The 18,164-nt window shown below is 37.9% G+C and overlaps 1 protein-coding gene across 1 annotated transcript in view; it reads left to right on the plus strand.

The window, feature by feature from the left end:
- Positions 1-18,164, plus strand: part of il1rapl2 (interleukin 1 receptor accessory protein-like 2) — a 221,624-nt gene that overhangs the window by 21,369 nt on the left and 182,091 nt on the right. Inside the window, exon 2 of the mRNA XM_042737732.1 lies at positions 10,123-10,221. Coding sequence (XP_042593666.1) covers positions 10,140-10,221 — 82 coding nt within the window. The 5' untranslated portion in view covers positions 10,123-10,139. The remainder of the gene's footprint in view (positions 1-10,122; positions 10,222-18,164) is intronic.

Genomic DNA, 18,164 nt, shown 5'->3' on the forward strand with positions numbered 1-18,164 from the left:
CCCACCATTCACTGACGTGTCGCACTGTCTGATGTAAACGCAACTGCTCTCATGTTCTGCCGCATGCTACAACGTTTTCTCAGTCCACACTACAAGGTGGAAAGGAGATTTTTTAAATGTGTCCACTTTGGAGGGCATTTTCAAAAAACTCAGTCTTCCTTGACCAAAACGCCATCTCTGTGTGGACGGAAGGCTAAAACGGAGAGAAAAATGTGTTTTCAAACGAAAATGTATTAGTGTGGACAAGACCTTTGTAAGAACCGCCATACAGTCAGACAACACCAAAGCCTATAATTTTCTTCCTGAGGAAAATTAGACACATTTGAGGACTTCTTAAGATGTTTTTAAGCCTTGAACTTAGGAATATTCTGGTGAACTATTTAGAATTTATTATTAGAATTTAAGTCATTTCTTAACTTTTTTCTGTGAATTCAGCCCCAGACCTATAATCAGCAATACTGTGTGTAAAATCAGCACCCAAATTCAGCAGTAATTAGGGTCATATGTGTTTATCACTTGATGGCTCCAGAGGCATGGCTGAGATAATTACAAAAGTTGCCATATAACCTTTCCTGGCTACTACTCAAGTGATTGACATTTGTAAAAGTATGTGTTGGTTTTCTTGTAAGTACTGAATGAGTGTGTGGGTTGCCTTCAGTTGCTGATGTCATCACGGTGAAAAGCCTGGTGGGCCTACATGTTTGGACTTCCCCATATTTGTTTTACAGAATTTTTGTAACGGATAAATCAACTGATCATTCTTGACTGTAGAATGTTATGTTTGTGGGTTCTCTGGCACAGGAAAGACATGGAAGTCTAGACACACTCATTTCTATAGCGCTTTATACAATACAGACTGTGTCAAAGCATCTTCACAGCAATAATCAGGAAACAGCAGAATCAATTCTGGTGTAGTATAAACTGTAGTATAAGTTGTTTAAGTTGTAGTTTGCCCAGCAGGTAGTAAAACATGAAGGTAGAGCTGCCTTTTCACCAGTAGTAGATGACTGGCTTATTAGTGGCCTTAAGCACAATGAACGTCCTTTGTGGTAAAACTGCATTATGTTCCCAGCTGGTCCTGGCACTACACATTCATAGCTGGCCGTAGGAATCTGTGCTGAGGGCTTGTCTAGACGCCAAGGTCTTCACTGAGGATCTGTCCTCAGGGTTTGTGCAGTCACTGAGGTCTGAGGATCTGTACTGACGGCTTGTCTAATTGTCATGGCCTTCCCTGATATTCAAGGGCTGTGTTGTGGTCATTCCTGGGTGCAGATCCACCATCTGGTCCACCATCCGGCTAACCACAGTAACCTTGGGATACGGCTGAAAAAGACAGACTAATACTATAGTTGCTTATGATGATGAAACATGAGTCTTTAGTCTAGATTTAAAACTGTCAGAGTGTGTCTGCCTCATGAGTAATGTAAAGGAGACTGCCACAGAGTTTAGGCGCTAAATAGGAAAATGATCTACTGCCCGCAGTCAATTTTGATATTCTAGGTATTATCAACTGGTCATATTTTTGAGGTTGCAGTGGATGTGAAGAAGTATAATGTGATACAAGCTTACTCAAGTACTAACATTCAGGAACCAGGCTAGCTGGAGTTTTTGTAATAAACCTACAGGGATAGCCACCCTGCTACAAATAGATAACAGTCAGATAAGTCCGATTTGAAGCATGCCAACACAAATCCACTAATGCCAGCATGATTCTGAAAACTTTGGGATGTATGATGAACATAAAGGACATCCCTAGAAACACACACACACACACACACACACATCTATATATATATATATATATATATATATATATATACTAAAATATATTTGAAATAAAGCTGTTTTGTGCTAAGTATATTTTAAATACATTTACATATTTGTGTGCTTAATAAAAATAGCCTGCAATTATACTTTTGGTATACTAAACTGGTATACTTAAAGTCTTCTAAACTGTAACTACTTTTATAGTTAATGCACCTTAAATGTGCGGAAGTAGTGCTGAGGTCCAACTAAAGATATACTTAAGTACAGGTGCTGGTCATATAATTAGAATATCATCAAAACGTTGATTTATTTTATTAATTCCATTCAAAAAGTGAAACTTGTATATTATATTCATTCATTACACACAGACTGATATATTTCAAATGTTTATTTCTTTTAATTTTGATGATTATAACTGACAACTAAGGAAAATCCCAAATTCAGTATCTCAGAAAATTAGAATATAACTTAAGACCAATACAAAGAAAGGATTTTTAGAAATCTTGGCCAACTAAAAAAAGTATAAAAATGAAAAGTTTGAGCATGTACAGCACTCAATACTTAGTTGGGGCTCCTTTTGCCTGAATTACTGCAGCAATGCGGCGTGGCATGGAGTCAATCAGTCTGTGGCACTGCTCAGGTGTTATGAGAGCCCAGGTTGCTCTGATAGTGGCCTTCAGCTCTTCTGCATTCTTGGGTCTGGCATATCGCATCTTCCTCTACACAATACCTCATAGATTTTCTATGGGGTTAAGGTCAGGTGAGTTTGCTGGCCAATTAAGAACAGGGATACCGTGGTCCTTAAACCAGGTACTGGTAGCTTTGGCATTGTGTGCAGGTGCCAAGTCCTGTTGGAAAATGATATCTGCATCTCCATAAAGTTGGTCAGCAGCAGGAAGCATGAAGTGCTCTAAAACTTCCTGGTATACGGCTGTGTTGACCTTGGACCTCAGAAAACACAGTGGACCAACACCAGCAGATGACATGGCACCCCAAACCATCACTGACTGTGGAAACTTTACACTGGACCTCAAGCAACGTGGATTGTGTGCCTCTCCTCTCTTCCTCCAGACTCTGGGACCCTGATTTCCAAAGGAAATGCAAAATTTACTTTCATCAGAGAACGTAACCTTGGACCACTCAGCAGCAGTCCAGTCCTTTTTGAAGCGAGACGCTTCTGATGCTGTCTGTTGTTCAAGAGTGGCTTGACACAAGGAATGCGACAGCTGAAACCCATGTCTTACATACGTCTGTGTGTAGTGGTTCTTGAAGCACTGACTCCAGCTGCAGTCCACTCTTTGTGAATCTCCCCCACATTTTTGAATTGGTTTTGTTTCACAATCCTCTCCAGGGTGCGGTTATCCCTATTGCTTGTACACTTTTTTCTATCACATCTTTTCCTTCCCTTCGCCTCTCTATTAATGTGTTTGGACACAGAGCTCTGTGAACAGCCAGCCTCTTTTGCAATGACCTTTTGTGTCTTGCCATCCTTGTGCAAGGTGTCAATGGTCGTCTTTTGGACAACTGTCAAGTCAGCAGTCTTCCCCATGATTGTGTAGCCTACAGAACTAGACTGAGAGACCATTTAAAGGCCTTTGCAGGTGTTTTGAGTTAATTAACTGATTAGAGTGTGGCACCAGGTGTCTTCAATATTAAACCTTTTCACAATATTCTAATTTTCTGAGATACTGAATTTGGGTTTTCCTTAGTTGTCAGTTATAATCATCAAAATTAAAAGAAATAAACATTTGAAATATATCAGTCTGTGTGTAATGAATAAATATAATATACAAGTTTCAAGTTTTGAATGGAATTAATAAAATAAATCAACTTTTTGATGATATTCTAATTATATGAGCAGCACCTGTATATTTGATTGTGCTAAAGTGGAACTATTGCAAGTATACTTCAGGTACACTTTAAATATATTGCATTTAAAGACATCATACAGAGATCCTACAATCCTTATTAATAGTGATATCACAACACATTTTAGGCATAATATTAAGAAATGTGCATTGTGCAACAAAGAAATACTCCAAATAAGTTAGACTATAAGTTTCATTATAATTTTATATCAGTAAGCCTTAAGTGATGTCAATAAATATTTTAATGGATGTTAAGTATACTTAGCATGACATAAATGTATTTTAATTAAATGATGTATTAATTAATTAATTAATTTAATTTTTTACTAGAGATAGCATACAGCTTCTAACATACATGTTGTTTTGTATGATTTAACAATTTCAGACAGTTCTTCTGTAGCAGAGAATGAATGTAATTGTTTCTCTATGGATCTATAGTGTGATGTGATACTGTAGCAGATGTTTGCATGGCTATAATTTGATCTCTGTTAGCATCAATCTTTTAAGTAAAAACATTCATAAAGTCATTACTATGTGCTATTTGGGAAATGTATGAACTTGTTAATGATATATTTATTGTTAATGCAACCACGTTATATAAAAAATAAGGCTGTGTTTGTTTTCTTCTAAAGGAGATGAAAAGTAAGCAGATCTAAGCCACTCTGTAGGTAGAAATACTATCCTTCCATGAATTCCATGGTGCTTTGGCAGCAAGGTATTTATTCAAATGAATACTGTTATGAAGTCACTTTTAAAGATGTTCTTTTAATAGTTACTACATGTGTATAGAATATTGTTTTCTTACTAATGCTAATATTAGTACTAGATCTTACTATTGCTTCTGTTAAACTAAGGATTTTATGAAAACTTTTCATTAAGGCAACATGTAAGGGATAATGTGCATTATCTCGCTTATTACATGACTTGCCACATAAGTAAATAATTAGACACAAAATATTGATTTGATTTGAAATATTTGAACTCAAAGCTTCCGTGAAGACAGCAGTTGCGAGCAAGCGGCAAATTCAAACTAGACAGACATTTAAGGGAAACGGTGCAGGCAAACCACGTATTAAGGCAATAAAAGAATTAAGATGAAAATGTCTTAAAGCCTTACCAGTTCGTAGCAAAATGGCAGCAGCTGCGTTTGTATGAAACGAGAATGAGTCTGCGATACCAGGATGACATAATTAAACAATTGTACACCATTTTGAATTGAGTTTTAATATTTTATTAGCTAAACAAATGCAAAGCTTCCACCAAGAGTAGTTTGCTGTTACCCGGATGAGCCTGTGTTATCAGCTTTTACCGGTTGTTATCCAGGGATAACATACCTCGGAATATTGCGACTGACCAATCAGAATCAAGTATTCCACAGAGCGGTGTAATAACAAAGGATAATTTAAAAAAAGAGCTTTAAATGTTGGATCTCATGAAGTAAGGACATTCCTCTCCTTTAGTTCCAATGTTTTTTTATGTTAATTTAACTCTCCACATTTTCTTTCAGGAACCCTGTGGCCTAGGGTCTAAATCGACAGTGCTGCCAAATTTGGCTGGCAAAACAAACAAGATTATAATAGAAAAAAACCTAGATAAGTCCAAATCTTATATTTTGTAAATAGGAGAAACATATTGCATCCCATTGACCCTTTTAATAACTTGTTAAATTATAAGTGGTTTGATTTATGAGTTAAGCCCAAAGATATGATATCATGGGTGATGTCAACACACAGTGCTCTCCTAAGCAGCCTTCTGAGCATAAACAAAACACAGCACTTCTGCCAAGGGGGTTTAGTTAAAATTGCCAGTATAATGATTCTTAGGTGGCTAATATTACTTTGGTAAAAAAAAAAAAAAAAAGGATACCAAAGTTTTTAAACTCTTAACCCCTTAACTGTCACTCACATTTTTGAACATAGACTTGAAAGTGCACTTTCCAAACTAAAATTTTTATAATTTATGAACAAAAACATTTTATAACATGATATTGATGTACCATTTTCGTGGTAATGCAATGTCTGATTTTAAAATGGGTTTTAAAGGATGAATTTTGAGATTTAAAATTTTCAGTTGATATATCATTTCTGATTATTTCTAAAGTGTGACAGAGAAAAAGGCAACGAAGAAGACTTTTTTTTTGACAAGGTCAGAACTCCTTTTATGATGTAGATTTTTGAGGGTGCACTTTTGTCATAAATTAATCTATTTCTTTTCCTACATAATTTTTAACAAAAAAACATTGGTCAAATATCTATTTAGGAGTCTTAGACCTTTCCAACGATATATAGTTTGTGATGATTAGATAAGGATTTAGTGAAGTAAACGTAGGTGTCCTGTATACAGGACGGGGTGACAGTTAACAGGTTAAAAAATATGCTTCTAGAGACACCAAAACACTGCTATGGTTATTTACCACTGTGTCAGCATCAAATCTACTTCTGGTGGAGACAGGTGAAATATACTTTCAAATTTAGCCAAAATATCAATAAAATGCAAATTAATCATAGAGCTTAAAACAAGTCAGAATAAATGACAGAGACATAATTAGATTTGCTATAATGGGGACCTGAGAATGGAATCACATATGTATAGATGATAGATGACAGATAGTAGATGACTCTCCATTTATCTCTATTTGTTTAGATGGACATAGTGAAGTTATTGACTTCCAGATATTGTACCTGTACAAAAACAGTATGTTATGTTGCCTGATACTGGTATTTCTTATCATATTATTTTAATTTAATATCATGATAAACACACTGGTTTGTAAAGCAAATAGTTCTACCGTGCACCTTGTTATTCTTCTAGTTACTGACCCTAGAGCAGCTTATTAATAGCTTACTTTCACATGAAGAAATAAGGTTAATAAAGGATTTGAAAATATTCTGTCTCTATAGCTATAAATCCCTAATATTGTTTACATTTTAAATGCTGTGTAGATAAAAAATAAAATAAATAAATATATAAATGTTAGAAGTCTATTTGAAGTACTAAACTTTTTAGTATTTAGACAGACATCTCTAAGGAGGTTTTACAAATGAAAATTCTGTCATTTACTCACCCTCATGTGTTACAAACCTGTATGAGTTTCTTTGATAAATGATGATTGACATTATTTGATTTTGGACACTAAATCAAATTGACTTCTTAAGAAATAATTGATACAGTATACAGTATATGTGCATAACTGAATATTGTCACAGTTAAACTCTTGTCATCATCAGCAGCTTCGTCACATCTTTAGGTGGTGAAGGATTATTTATCCTCTTCAGAATGTGGGTTCACAAAACCTGTCAGCGAGTGAAGATCGGGGCTAAAATCGTGCAGCGTGTACTCGGCATTCGATATCAAACTTCTCTTCATATTGGATGATGAAAACTGAAAACAGGCTCTACAGCCAACCAAACCTCCCTGATCACAGTGAACACCTTAGCAACTGCCTAGCAACACAAAAGCACTGTGGCAGTGAGTTCAGCACAGATTACACTCACATTTTCTTGCAAAAATGTAAAAATCAAGTTTACGTTTGCAGTTGAACAATATTGAATAATGTGAAGAAAAAAGGCCCCAGTGCATTTTTTTCTGCAAGCTGTAGAAGACTGTTGAGCGGGGCAGCATTGATCAGGTTAGCTGGATACCCTGGTGTAGCAGTGAACACAAAAGTGTTCCCACGAGGCTCGCATCAGATGGAGTCAGTCCTGCGTGTTACACCTCGATACAGAATTCACTTTCAGCTGCGTTCACCGGGGAATTCTATCAGCGGTAATTCCTCCAGAGTTAATGCTGCCCGAGCAGATGGCAGCCCTGTGAATGTCTCAGACCTGCGCCTGTTTATTTGAGAATAGCTGTGTGTGGCGGCTCTTCGGGAGCAAATCCTACAGCGCTAAACCATGGAGATGTTTAGCAGCATCAGGGGACGGGCTGTTTAGAAACGTTTCTGCAAAGATACTGTGGAAGACTGTGGAGGCTAAATTAGATGTCAGCGAGCTCAGCTCCTGACAGAAGGTTTGATGCACAGAGCTTGTTCATGAAGAGCTGTGGCCTCCTTATCGTAGATGTATTCTTTCCTGGTGAAGCTTTGAGAAAAAGTCTTTGAGTCTTTCAGTGCATCCCCTAAAAGAGTGCTTAATGGGCTCTTGGCTGGTAACAACACACCCATAAACATACATGCAGCTTGACTCACATACATAGAGCTTCTTGTAGCTTTTTACATGAAAAAGTTTCTGTGCAGCACGCTTTCAGGAGTTTGCTTCAGTGTGTACAGCTTTTCTTTTTATTCTAGTTCTTCTGGGTTTACAGCTCTTAATTCAAGCAGGGGACCAATGTTTTCTAACACAGGGAAACCTTGGTCTTTTTTGTGCATTGTCTAAATGTAACTGTGTGGTTGCTTTTAAGAACATTATAAAGCCTGCTTTATCTTTCCATGATACCACATGCATATCTGAAAGAGTCGACTTAGAGTGTTTGTTCTTCTGTGGTTCATCAATGAAATGGTCAAAATTGGATGCCAGAGTGATCTGGTCTGTCATAAACATCTTGGCTAATGGGTAATCATGTGTTTGAATTATGTACAACAAGTTAGAGATGTTTTTAACGACAAATTAATTGGATATAAAAGATAATGTAAAAAAAAGTAACTGACAGAAAAATGTACCCTGATGTTCACCATACGACCAAATCATATCAAAAGTCACAGCCACCAAAGACATTTGACCAAGGCTTTGTAGAATCCTCAGAATTATAATGGCCACAGAACACCATATAACTGGTGCATAAATGTCACTAGATCAATGTTCTTCAGCTTTAGCAAGACATTTTGTGTCCTCCATACCCTTAAACCCCTTAAAGGCTGGCCCTACCCAACGGATGTAGTTTCTGTGGACCCCATAATAAACCCTCGCTGTGCTTCTCATTCCAGCGTTAGCCTGTATTTAATGCTGCTTCTCTTCTGTAATGCCCATTTCACACATGATCAGTTTGCAGTAGTATGTATGTGGTGCAGAAGCAGCACGCGCTCATAAGATCAGTTTGCAGTGCATAACACATCTCTTACTCCAGCGCTTCACATCACTAGTGCAGTGCTGTACCGGGTGCGCTACCGAGCACGTTTACTACACCAGAGAACCACACACGTGCAGCAAACATCAAACTGTATTAGTTTACATATAATGCACTATGATACAAGTGTTTTGAGCTCATAACCAGGGTCTGAGCCACTGTCCTTCACTCTCAGGGGCTGAAGAGCAGACAGAGAGATGAGTCCATTCTAAAAGCATTCTGCAATCACTCTTCTGCTTTTGATCCATGCCAGGTTTCCCATTTCTGATTTGTTTTTGTTTCTTTGGTAATGTTTTGCTCCTCTTTTGCTAATTATTATTTTTTTTTCAGAGGGACAGAGAACTAGTATGCTTGTGTTTGTTGATGTTGTACTGCCACCATAGTGATCATTTCAGCTGTAAGCTGCAGTAAAGTGTATGTATACAGCAGGTGTGTGTCAGGATCTGTAAATGAGGTGCGTTAATGAATGTCAAGCTCAAATGTAGGGTGGGCTTGACAGAAAGGACAGACGGGAGGTCAGTCAGGCAGGGGTCGAAACCAAGAAATGAGTGAAAGTGTGAGAGGATGAGATGAGAGCGAGGTCAAGGACAGACAGGGTTCATGAGCAGAAATCAGTCCAGCAGGTCAGTATCATCAGAAGGTGCTCAGAGCTGATGGTCGGAGAGAAGCACACGTTCAGATATGAGTGCTGGACCCTCCACTCATCTGGGCAGAAAACCAGCATGAGATTAGGACGAATAAACAACAATTACTAGAGCGATCGACCGGTGACTGTAGAAGCTGAGAGCACACAGACACGCAATTATAAGAGAAATTACATCACTTCCAGTCCTGACAGGTGCGCTTCTGGACTTACACAAATATAGGCAAAGACACATTTTTCCAGTGGGCCCATGTTGCAATAATGACACACCGATTGTCTGTGTGACACACAGAACATTAATTTACAGTTTTGCATCATGACTTGTAAAAGTATGATATTTAACAAAAACATTTGGAAAATCTAGTGCAGATATCCAGTCCTACTGAACTTATTTGGTCAAATCAGAAGAGAGGCTATATTAATTGACAGTAACGTTTTACAATCAGTGGTTTATGATTAGAATAAACCTGTTTCAGCATACAGTCAGTGCTATAATATATTTATTTAATACAGACTTGATTATTTGGAATATTTAGAAAATAAAAAAGTGTGTCTGCTCTTACTCAAAAGAGAGTTATTAAACATTTAAAACACTTTGAACTGAAGACATTAGGTAGTCCAAAGCATCCTGTATTGGTGTTTTGTTCACTTTGTTCATCTTCTTGTACTGGGGGCGGGGGGGTTTGGGGGATACTGTATTGATACTGCTTGATACTGTTCAAGAAAAAAAAAAAAAAAGAAAAGAATCCCGGGCTTATTCTTGTGTTTTCTGGTTTCTTGTAGCTGCAGACGACTGGAAGATGAAGCTCGCTGGATTTATGCTCCTCCTCATCAATTCAGCGGCCTCCATCAATCTCAAATACATCTCCAAGAGGAACTCAGGTAAGACCCTCGTTTGACTGCACTCACAGCGTCGTTTCAGAGCGGGAGCATGCGCTGGAGGGTTTGATGTACTCTTTCAGTGTTGTATATTTTGGAGGTCAAGCCTCTCCTGCTGTTGGCTTCCGACTCATGAAGGGAATGATGGGAATGTGGAGTAAACGCAGTGTTTTCATCACTTGTGAAAAAGCCACTCGCGCTCTGAACTGTTTACAGAAAAGTAATGGAGTGGTTTTTGATGAAATTTCTCTGTGAACCGTTGTGTTTTTTCAGGGAAGAACCCAGGCTCTCCACACGATCACATAACTGTTTTTCTCCCGTTGTATTGTGTGTGTGTTTGTGTGGGAGCCGTGTGCGTTCAGCAATTATGTTATCAGCACCAAACGGGCATTTATGTGGGCGGTAAAAACACAGAGGCAATCTCGACTGTCAGTTTCTCACCCAGCCACAGATTTCAGAGTTTGGCATGTACGCTTTACTGTGCCACCAAATAAGCAGAAATGTTTCCTGCATTTAATATGCATGATTAACATGTGAGACACCAGTTTATAGCAGCGTGTGTGTGAAAAGCTGCTGTGCTAAACGTTAAGTAGTAAAGCTTTGTTGTGCTAGCATGATATCTGGATTGTATGTTTAAGGATGAATTTCTGGATAAATGCGTGTGCTTTGAAACTTTGTGTAACAGCACAGGGATGAGCTCGGATTATGATTATGATTCTGAGGTATAGTGTTATGTACTGTAACCATGAGTTACATCTGCCAAAGGAAGTCTAAACAGAACATGTAAATCACACGTGAGAGTTTTGATCATCTTAAAGGGGTCATATGATGCGATTTCAGTTTTTCTTTCTCTTTGGAGTGTTACAAGCTCTTGGTTCATGAAGAAGATCTGTAAAGATGCAAACACTAAAGTCTCAAATCCAAAGAGATATTCTTTATCAAAGTTAAGACTCGTCCACGCCCCCCTGAAACCCCTCGTTCTAACACCCCCCACATCTCTACATCACTGTGTGGAAATATTTGTGTAATTCCTCCCCAGATGTTCACGCAAAGAAAGAAGGTGTGGTTTCAGTAACACAGTTAGTGTTGAAGCAGCATGTCAGGGAGATGTGTGTGTATCAAGGAGAAAGCAGAAGCACTTTATTTGGTCTTCTGAAAATAGATTCATTTAGGAATCTTTAAGATTACTTACAACAGAACAGCAACGCATTTTATAGACGACCGTTTCGTGAACCAGAGGAGGTAATTCTGACTCTGATACGACAATCTGGCGCTTCTGGATCAGATACTGTAAGTGTGATTTGTTATTAGTTTAAGTATTTGCTATCGACTGTTCAAATGCAGAATATTTTTCACCATCGTGTGTGTGTGTGTGTGTGTGTGTGTGTGTGTGTGTTTGTGAGAGAGAGACAGGGTCACACAGTGGAGTCCGTGGCTTGTGTACTGCAAACACACACGAGCTTCATCACTGTGTCTGTCACAGACTCTGTTCCCCTTTCAGCTTGAACTGATGATAAAACTAAGGACATTATTAACTGTCTTTACATTTATTTTGAAAGAAGAAGCTGGTGATTATGGAAAGGGGAGTTACATTTCTGACAAGTGCTTGTGGTGTTCGGCCAATCACAATGCACTGGGTCAGTTGGCCAATCAGAGCAGACTGTGCTTGTCAGAAGGAGGGGCTTTGTAGAAAATGAGGCGTTTGAGAGAGGCGGGGCATAGAGGACCTACAATAATGAACAGTATTTAGAAAAATAATGTGTTTTTTGAACATTAAAGCATGTCAACATATTCTGTTAAACCAAATACACAAAATAATGATCTTTAAAAAAGCATAATATGACCCCTTTAAGTTTTATCTGATTAGGGTGTGTGCAGTTTTTATCGTTGAATTCCCGACAACCCCCACCCCCTTTTTAGTTTTTTTTTTGCATTACTTTTATTGACACAATATAATTTTTTTGTTGCCTCTGAAAGATTATTTAGCTGTATTTTGTATTTGTATTTTTGCAGCAAACAGCACCTATAACGAAACATTAAGACACGTTTGTGTTATGGTGGTTTAATGGAAGGAATAATCCACAAACTGTATGCGTCGCCACAAGAAATTCTGGAGAAAAAAGCTAATGTTTCTCTGAAGATGCGCGAGTCGCTGGATATATTTTCTTTGTAGATGGTTTGTATGTCTTGAATTTGCATCTCTCACATCAGCTTAATTTATCTGTGATGTTCTAGTTCCTTTCACTTGCATCTGGTGCTTGGGGAGTTTTTATTTTGAACTGTATTTCTAGCCACATATAAGGTTTAATCAAAGCTTCCTTCAGCATGTTTGGCTGAATCCAGTAATAATTTAATATTGATTTTAGAGATTCTGTCAGATTGATGGGTTCATGTCAGATGCTAATGTTTCTCTATTACACTGACAGTTTTGCTGGAAATTGGTTTGTCTCAAAGATGTTCTTGCAAAATCTCAAAAACTGCAGCTTAGGATCCACGACACACAAAAGGGTCAGATTTCCTAAACAAAAGTGCTGTTGATCTACTGATAATGAACAAATTAAAGAACACAGATGCAAATCATCTCCATTAATGACCAATGCTAAGAGCAGCGCAAACATTGCGTTGCAAACAAGCAGAGCCGATGATAATCAGACATGCTTTTTTGGGTGTTAGAAGTGCAAATACCAGTAAACTGATCACAGCAAACCCTGGAAAATCATGCTGCATGATTTATTCAGATCCTATCCTCCCATAATTATCTGAAAGAGTAACTCCTACAAATGCACATGCCCTTTGATTGCTAATTTTTCAACGTGCATATTTGGTAAATACTGACAGTAGTTTTTTTAATGCCAAAGATGGTTTGCACTGGTGCAAGCTATAAGTAAATGTTTCTGTATAAATTTCCTGTCATTGCCCGCGGTCATCATACACCACTGTCTACACCATTCAGGGATTAGCTTATATATGTTAACAACAATTCATACACACTGTATGCAACTATATATATGTCAGGTCAGAAACCCTCCACCTCCCCCAGCTCCACCTGTCTAGATCTGTAATGGGGTAGTATCATGTATGTTAAATATGGGATTATTTCATATATGTCACATATGTAGCAGCAGTATTTCATATATGCTCACAGCAGCAGCAGATATATTCCGTGAAGACCAAACACATTAACATTTTCATGTATATTACCATAAATTGCTATTGTCATGACAGAGGAAAACAGCACGTGTCGTCTTATGGGGAAAAACATGAGCCATATGTAGCTAGCTGTGCCAAGGTCTGTACAGTAAGTCTCTTTTAAATATTACACAATTTGACCTTTTTATGTTAAGGCAAAGTTCAGATTGTGAAATGTCATGAAGTGTTAGTCACCCTAGAAACAAGAGGAAAGCTGCAACAATATTATTATACGATTCTTTGATATTTATCTGCAATCCAAGTTACCTTTTGTGTGGACTAATTTGATGATTTATGTATTCATTCATAAATACATTTTTATCTTGAAAACATATTTAAGAACTTTTGATATTTCTCTTGAAAATGGTATATAGTTCCCCCCACCTGCCCCCCCACCCCGACATCTATAGAAAAACTAATGTGAATGCATTTATTTATTTATTTATTTATTTTTATTGTTTTTACTTGGCACTTGTTTTAAACTAATTTTTAGTAATACATTTTCTTTATCATGGACACTTATTAGTTATCATGTGTTTAGAGGATATGTAGATATGATAAATTGTACACATATTGGTGGGCATAATAATGTCACATGCAGTGTTTGAGAACATGAGCAAACGCTGTCTGTTTTAACACTTACTTTAGAATGTGTGGTCTTGTCTTTTGTATATACTAAACATATAAATTATTAAATAAATGATAAATTCAGCATTAAATCAATAAAGTCGGCTTGTCTTCTCTCTAGTGATCCCGATGCTGGGTGATATCCAGAAGAAAAGCCCTCTGTGAAGAACTGGGTGCCATTTCCTGATCGATCTTAGCTCTGAAGCTTATTATTTCCCCCCTAAAAATTCCAAGGTAGTTTTCTACATAATTAAATATTATTTAATTATATTTAGCGTTGCCTCAGGGACATTCACCAGTCAAGCGATGCTCTTTGATCCTCCGAGCGATAATGACGACAGCTGCACAGTGCAGGCAAGAACATATCTGGATATTAGAGAGAAAGAGGTTTAATAAAAGCAAGTTATGATGGCTGTTATTCTTTGTGATTTGGCCTCATTCGCTGGGTTGGCCACTGGGCATCTTACAGGATGGATGGAGAGATGTGTGAGGTCTGAAACTGCTCCCAGTCCAGCCCTGATTTTAATGTATGAGACAATCAGCCTTGTAACAAGATGAACTGCAACAATATGATCATATGATTTTTTAAAAATCTTATTAATCTCCAACTGTAATATAATCCAACTGTGTGAACAAGGTACATAATATATGTGACCTTGGACCACAAAACCAGTCTTAAGTGTACATTTTTCGAAATTAAGATTTATACATAATCTGAAAGCTGAATAAATAAGCTTTCAATTGATGTATGGTTTGTTAGGATTGGACAATATTTGGCTGAGATACAACTATTCGAATCTAATCTACAAAAAAATCAAAATACTGAGAAAATCCCATTTGAAGTTGTCCAAATGAATTCTTAACAGTGCATATTACTAATCAAAAATTACGTTTTGATATATTTGCGGTAGGAAATTTACAAAATATCTTCAAGGAACATGATTGTTACTTAATATCATAATTATTTTTGGCATAAAAGAAAATTCGATCATTTTGACCCATAAAATGTATTTATTTATTTTATTTTTTTTGGCTATTGCTACAAATATACCCCAGAGACTTAAGACTGGTTTTGTGCTCCAGGGTCACATATTTACAGTAGTTACAAAGTATCATACCTTCCTCTAATTAAAGTTCTCTCTCATCTAGTACTTTGTGTTTCTTACCATTTTTTAAAAATCCAACTGGGAACATCTGATCCTCTAATCATGTATCTGAATGTTTGTGCTAACCATAAAATGAATTCTGAAGGTCATTTCTACAATTGTGACGTATGATATGCATGTGGCCAGTCACAGAGTCATTATGCAGGGAAATGTTTAACTGACCAATTATAATATAAACAAGTATGTTTATATAATCAGATAAGTTCTGTTCAATGCCCATCATGCATCTGCAGCTTAAATGTAACCTTTAAAATAACTTTAATCAGCCAAACTGCCCTTGACAGTGAGTAAAAACACAATTTCCCTAGGAGAAATCTCTTAAAAGCTGGAAAATAAGCTTCTCTTAATGTTTTGCCTGAAGTCACCCATCAGAAAATTAATTTTCTTCTGCACCTTATGAGGGCCTTGGGAGTGTAATATATGTATTGTAATTTAACTATTAATGAGCAAAACAAAGTGTCCCTCAAGTGTCCTAAGACTGAAGAAATGCTTCTGAGCTGCTTTGTGCTTCGAGAGAGTCATTTGACAAGAATAAACAGCTGGAAAAGGGCTCAGCAGATTATGTAAATGTACATCAACATCTATCTGAACAGCTAATGGTTGGGTTAAGAGGCACTGGCAGTGACACCTTCCCTTAATCGTCAAGCGCTGAGGGACGCTGATCTCCTAGAAATCTGGAACGCACAAGAGAAACCCTGAAGAAGTTTCTGATCTCTCTGGGATGGAGACTCAGGATGTGCTTTGTGGTCTCGCTAGGCAAAGACTGAACGCAGTCCGTTAATGTCTCTTTCCACACAGTACGTGGTCGTATCTCTTGCTGCCTCACAGGCTGAGACTCAGAGCGTGGGATCTGTTATTTTCTCTTCCTTCACAGGCCTGAGACTTCATACATCACTGTATCTGTTAATGTGGCTGTGGACAGGCTGGAGACTCAGATCCAGGTCGTCTCTTTATGTCTCCAGAGACTCAGATTGAGGAGTTTCTCTGGAAGGGGTTCCTTTGCTGCAACTGTGTGCAGAACAACTATATACATCAGCTTCCATCCGCAGACAAACCTTGAAGAGATTGAAAGACCTCATGCTCCTGTTGGTGCTGTTTGGAGTCTGTTGGTCAGTTTGTTGAAAAGAAACATGCTTGACCCAAGCTCTTGTGAGGAGAATCATGAATTTGCAGTGTAGCACAGATCTTCAGCACCAATGCTAGCATGTCAAGCTGAAGAATCCTAACCCAGAGTTCTTTAACCTTAAAGGGGTCCTATTATGCTCTTTCACAACGTCTTAATTTTGTTTTGGGGGTGGATTAGAACAGGCTGTCATACTAGGTTGTTCAAAAACACATTATTTTTCTCATATTTTACATTATTACAGCACCTCTCTCCCCAGTCTGGCATGAACGGCTCGAATAGTTCCTGTATCAAATGAAGGCCTGCCTTCTGAAACACGAAATGTGCTGTGATTGGTTAGCTGGGTCAGTGTGTGATGTGATTGGCTAGCCGGGCCGCCGGTGTGTGGTTAGCTGCTGTGATTGGTTATCCGCGCCGGTGTGTGCTGTGATTGGTTATCTGCGCCGGTGTGTGCTGTGATTGGTTAGCCGGGCCGGTGTGTGCTGTGATTGGTTAGCCGGGTCAGTGTGTGCTGTGATTGGTTAGCCGGGTCAGTGTGTGCTGTGATTGGTTAGCCGGGCCGGTGTGTGCTGTGATTGGTTAGCCGGGTCAGTGTGTGCTGTGATTGGTTAGCCGGGTCAGTGTGTGCTGTGATTGGTTAGCCGGCCCGGTGTGTGCTGTGATTGGTAAGCTGGCTTAAACTGCAACATTACAGACTAACTAAAGTTGAAAACATGAAAAAGCGTAATAGCACCCCTTTAAGACAAATGGGCTACAAGCAATAGATACAGTTCTGTTATGAGCTGCACCCAGTACTGTGTGTGAATAATCCTGCAGAAAATCTAATTGTACGGGACATTAGGTCCACACCTTTACAGACAGAGATAGAGCCGATAGTGTCTGAGGCACAGTCACAATGTAAAGCTCCTGACTGCACAACTCTCGAAGCCGTCTGTAGTGCTTAAACATGAGAAGTAGTTTGTTTTGGGAATATTAAACAAAAAGTATAAAAGTGTGCACTCTCCAGCTCCTAATGCATTGTGTCTCCTTCTTGAGCATCAGTGAACCTCGTCAGCCTTTGTAATAGTATGAGTCCATCGAACACGCTCTCACTCAGTGAACACAATGATCATTACTGTTATACTGAAAATCATACATGACATAATGACAGCATTACACCACTGTACTGAATTTTATATCCACTACTATTAATGTTAAAAATAACTTTTTAGACTAAGAAGTATTCAATATAGAAATAAATATATAAAACAATTAAATCCATCTTATGAATTTTCTTGAAGATATTGTTGATCTTCAGCTCATCCGTATTAAAGGTTATTGGATGTTGACTTTCTGCAGTATTGTGAGGAAGACTGAGTTGTTTATTTAGATTAAAATAATAACATTAATAAAGAAAAGTTTTTTTGTGTGTGTGTGTGTGTGAAGGCAGTCCCCATGGCAACAGCGTCTAGAATCAATCATGATATGTCTGGAAAATGGAGCACAATGTGATAGGATTGATTTTATCATCTTGTGGACCATTTTTCTAACTGTTATTAATTATGAAAAGCAGTCGATGCATGTGGTCTGAATGTGAACCTATAGCTTAACTCTGCTAATGAATAACCTGATCACAGCCACGCTTTACATTTACATTTACATTTAGCCATTTTGCAGACACTTTTATCCAAAGCGACTTACAATTGGGGGATACAAAAGGGATTCTTCTTAAAGAATCAAAAAAAAACAGCAATTTAAAGAAATAACAAGTATTACTATTTATTTACAAGCTTGCAAATAAACAGAAATAAACCTAACAATCTGATCTGATAGTATGTTTACACCTGACTCCGTGTTCAAGT

This window comes from Cyprinus carpio, chromosome B14, assembly GCF_018340385.1.
Source record: "Cyprinus carpio isolate SPL01 chromosome B14, ASM1834038v1, whole genome shotgun sequence".
Lineage (NCBI taxonomy): Eukaryota > Metazoa > Chordata > Actinopteri > Cypriniformes > Cyprinidae > Cyprinus > Cyprinus carpio.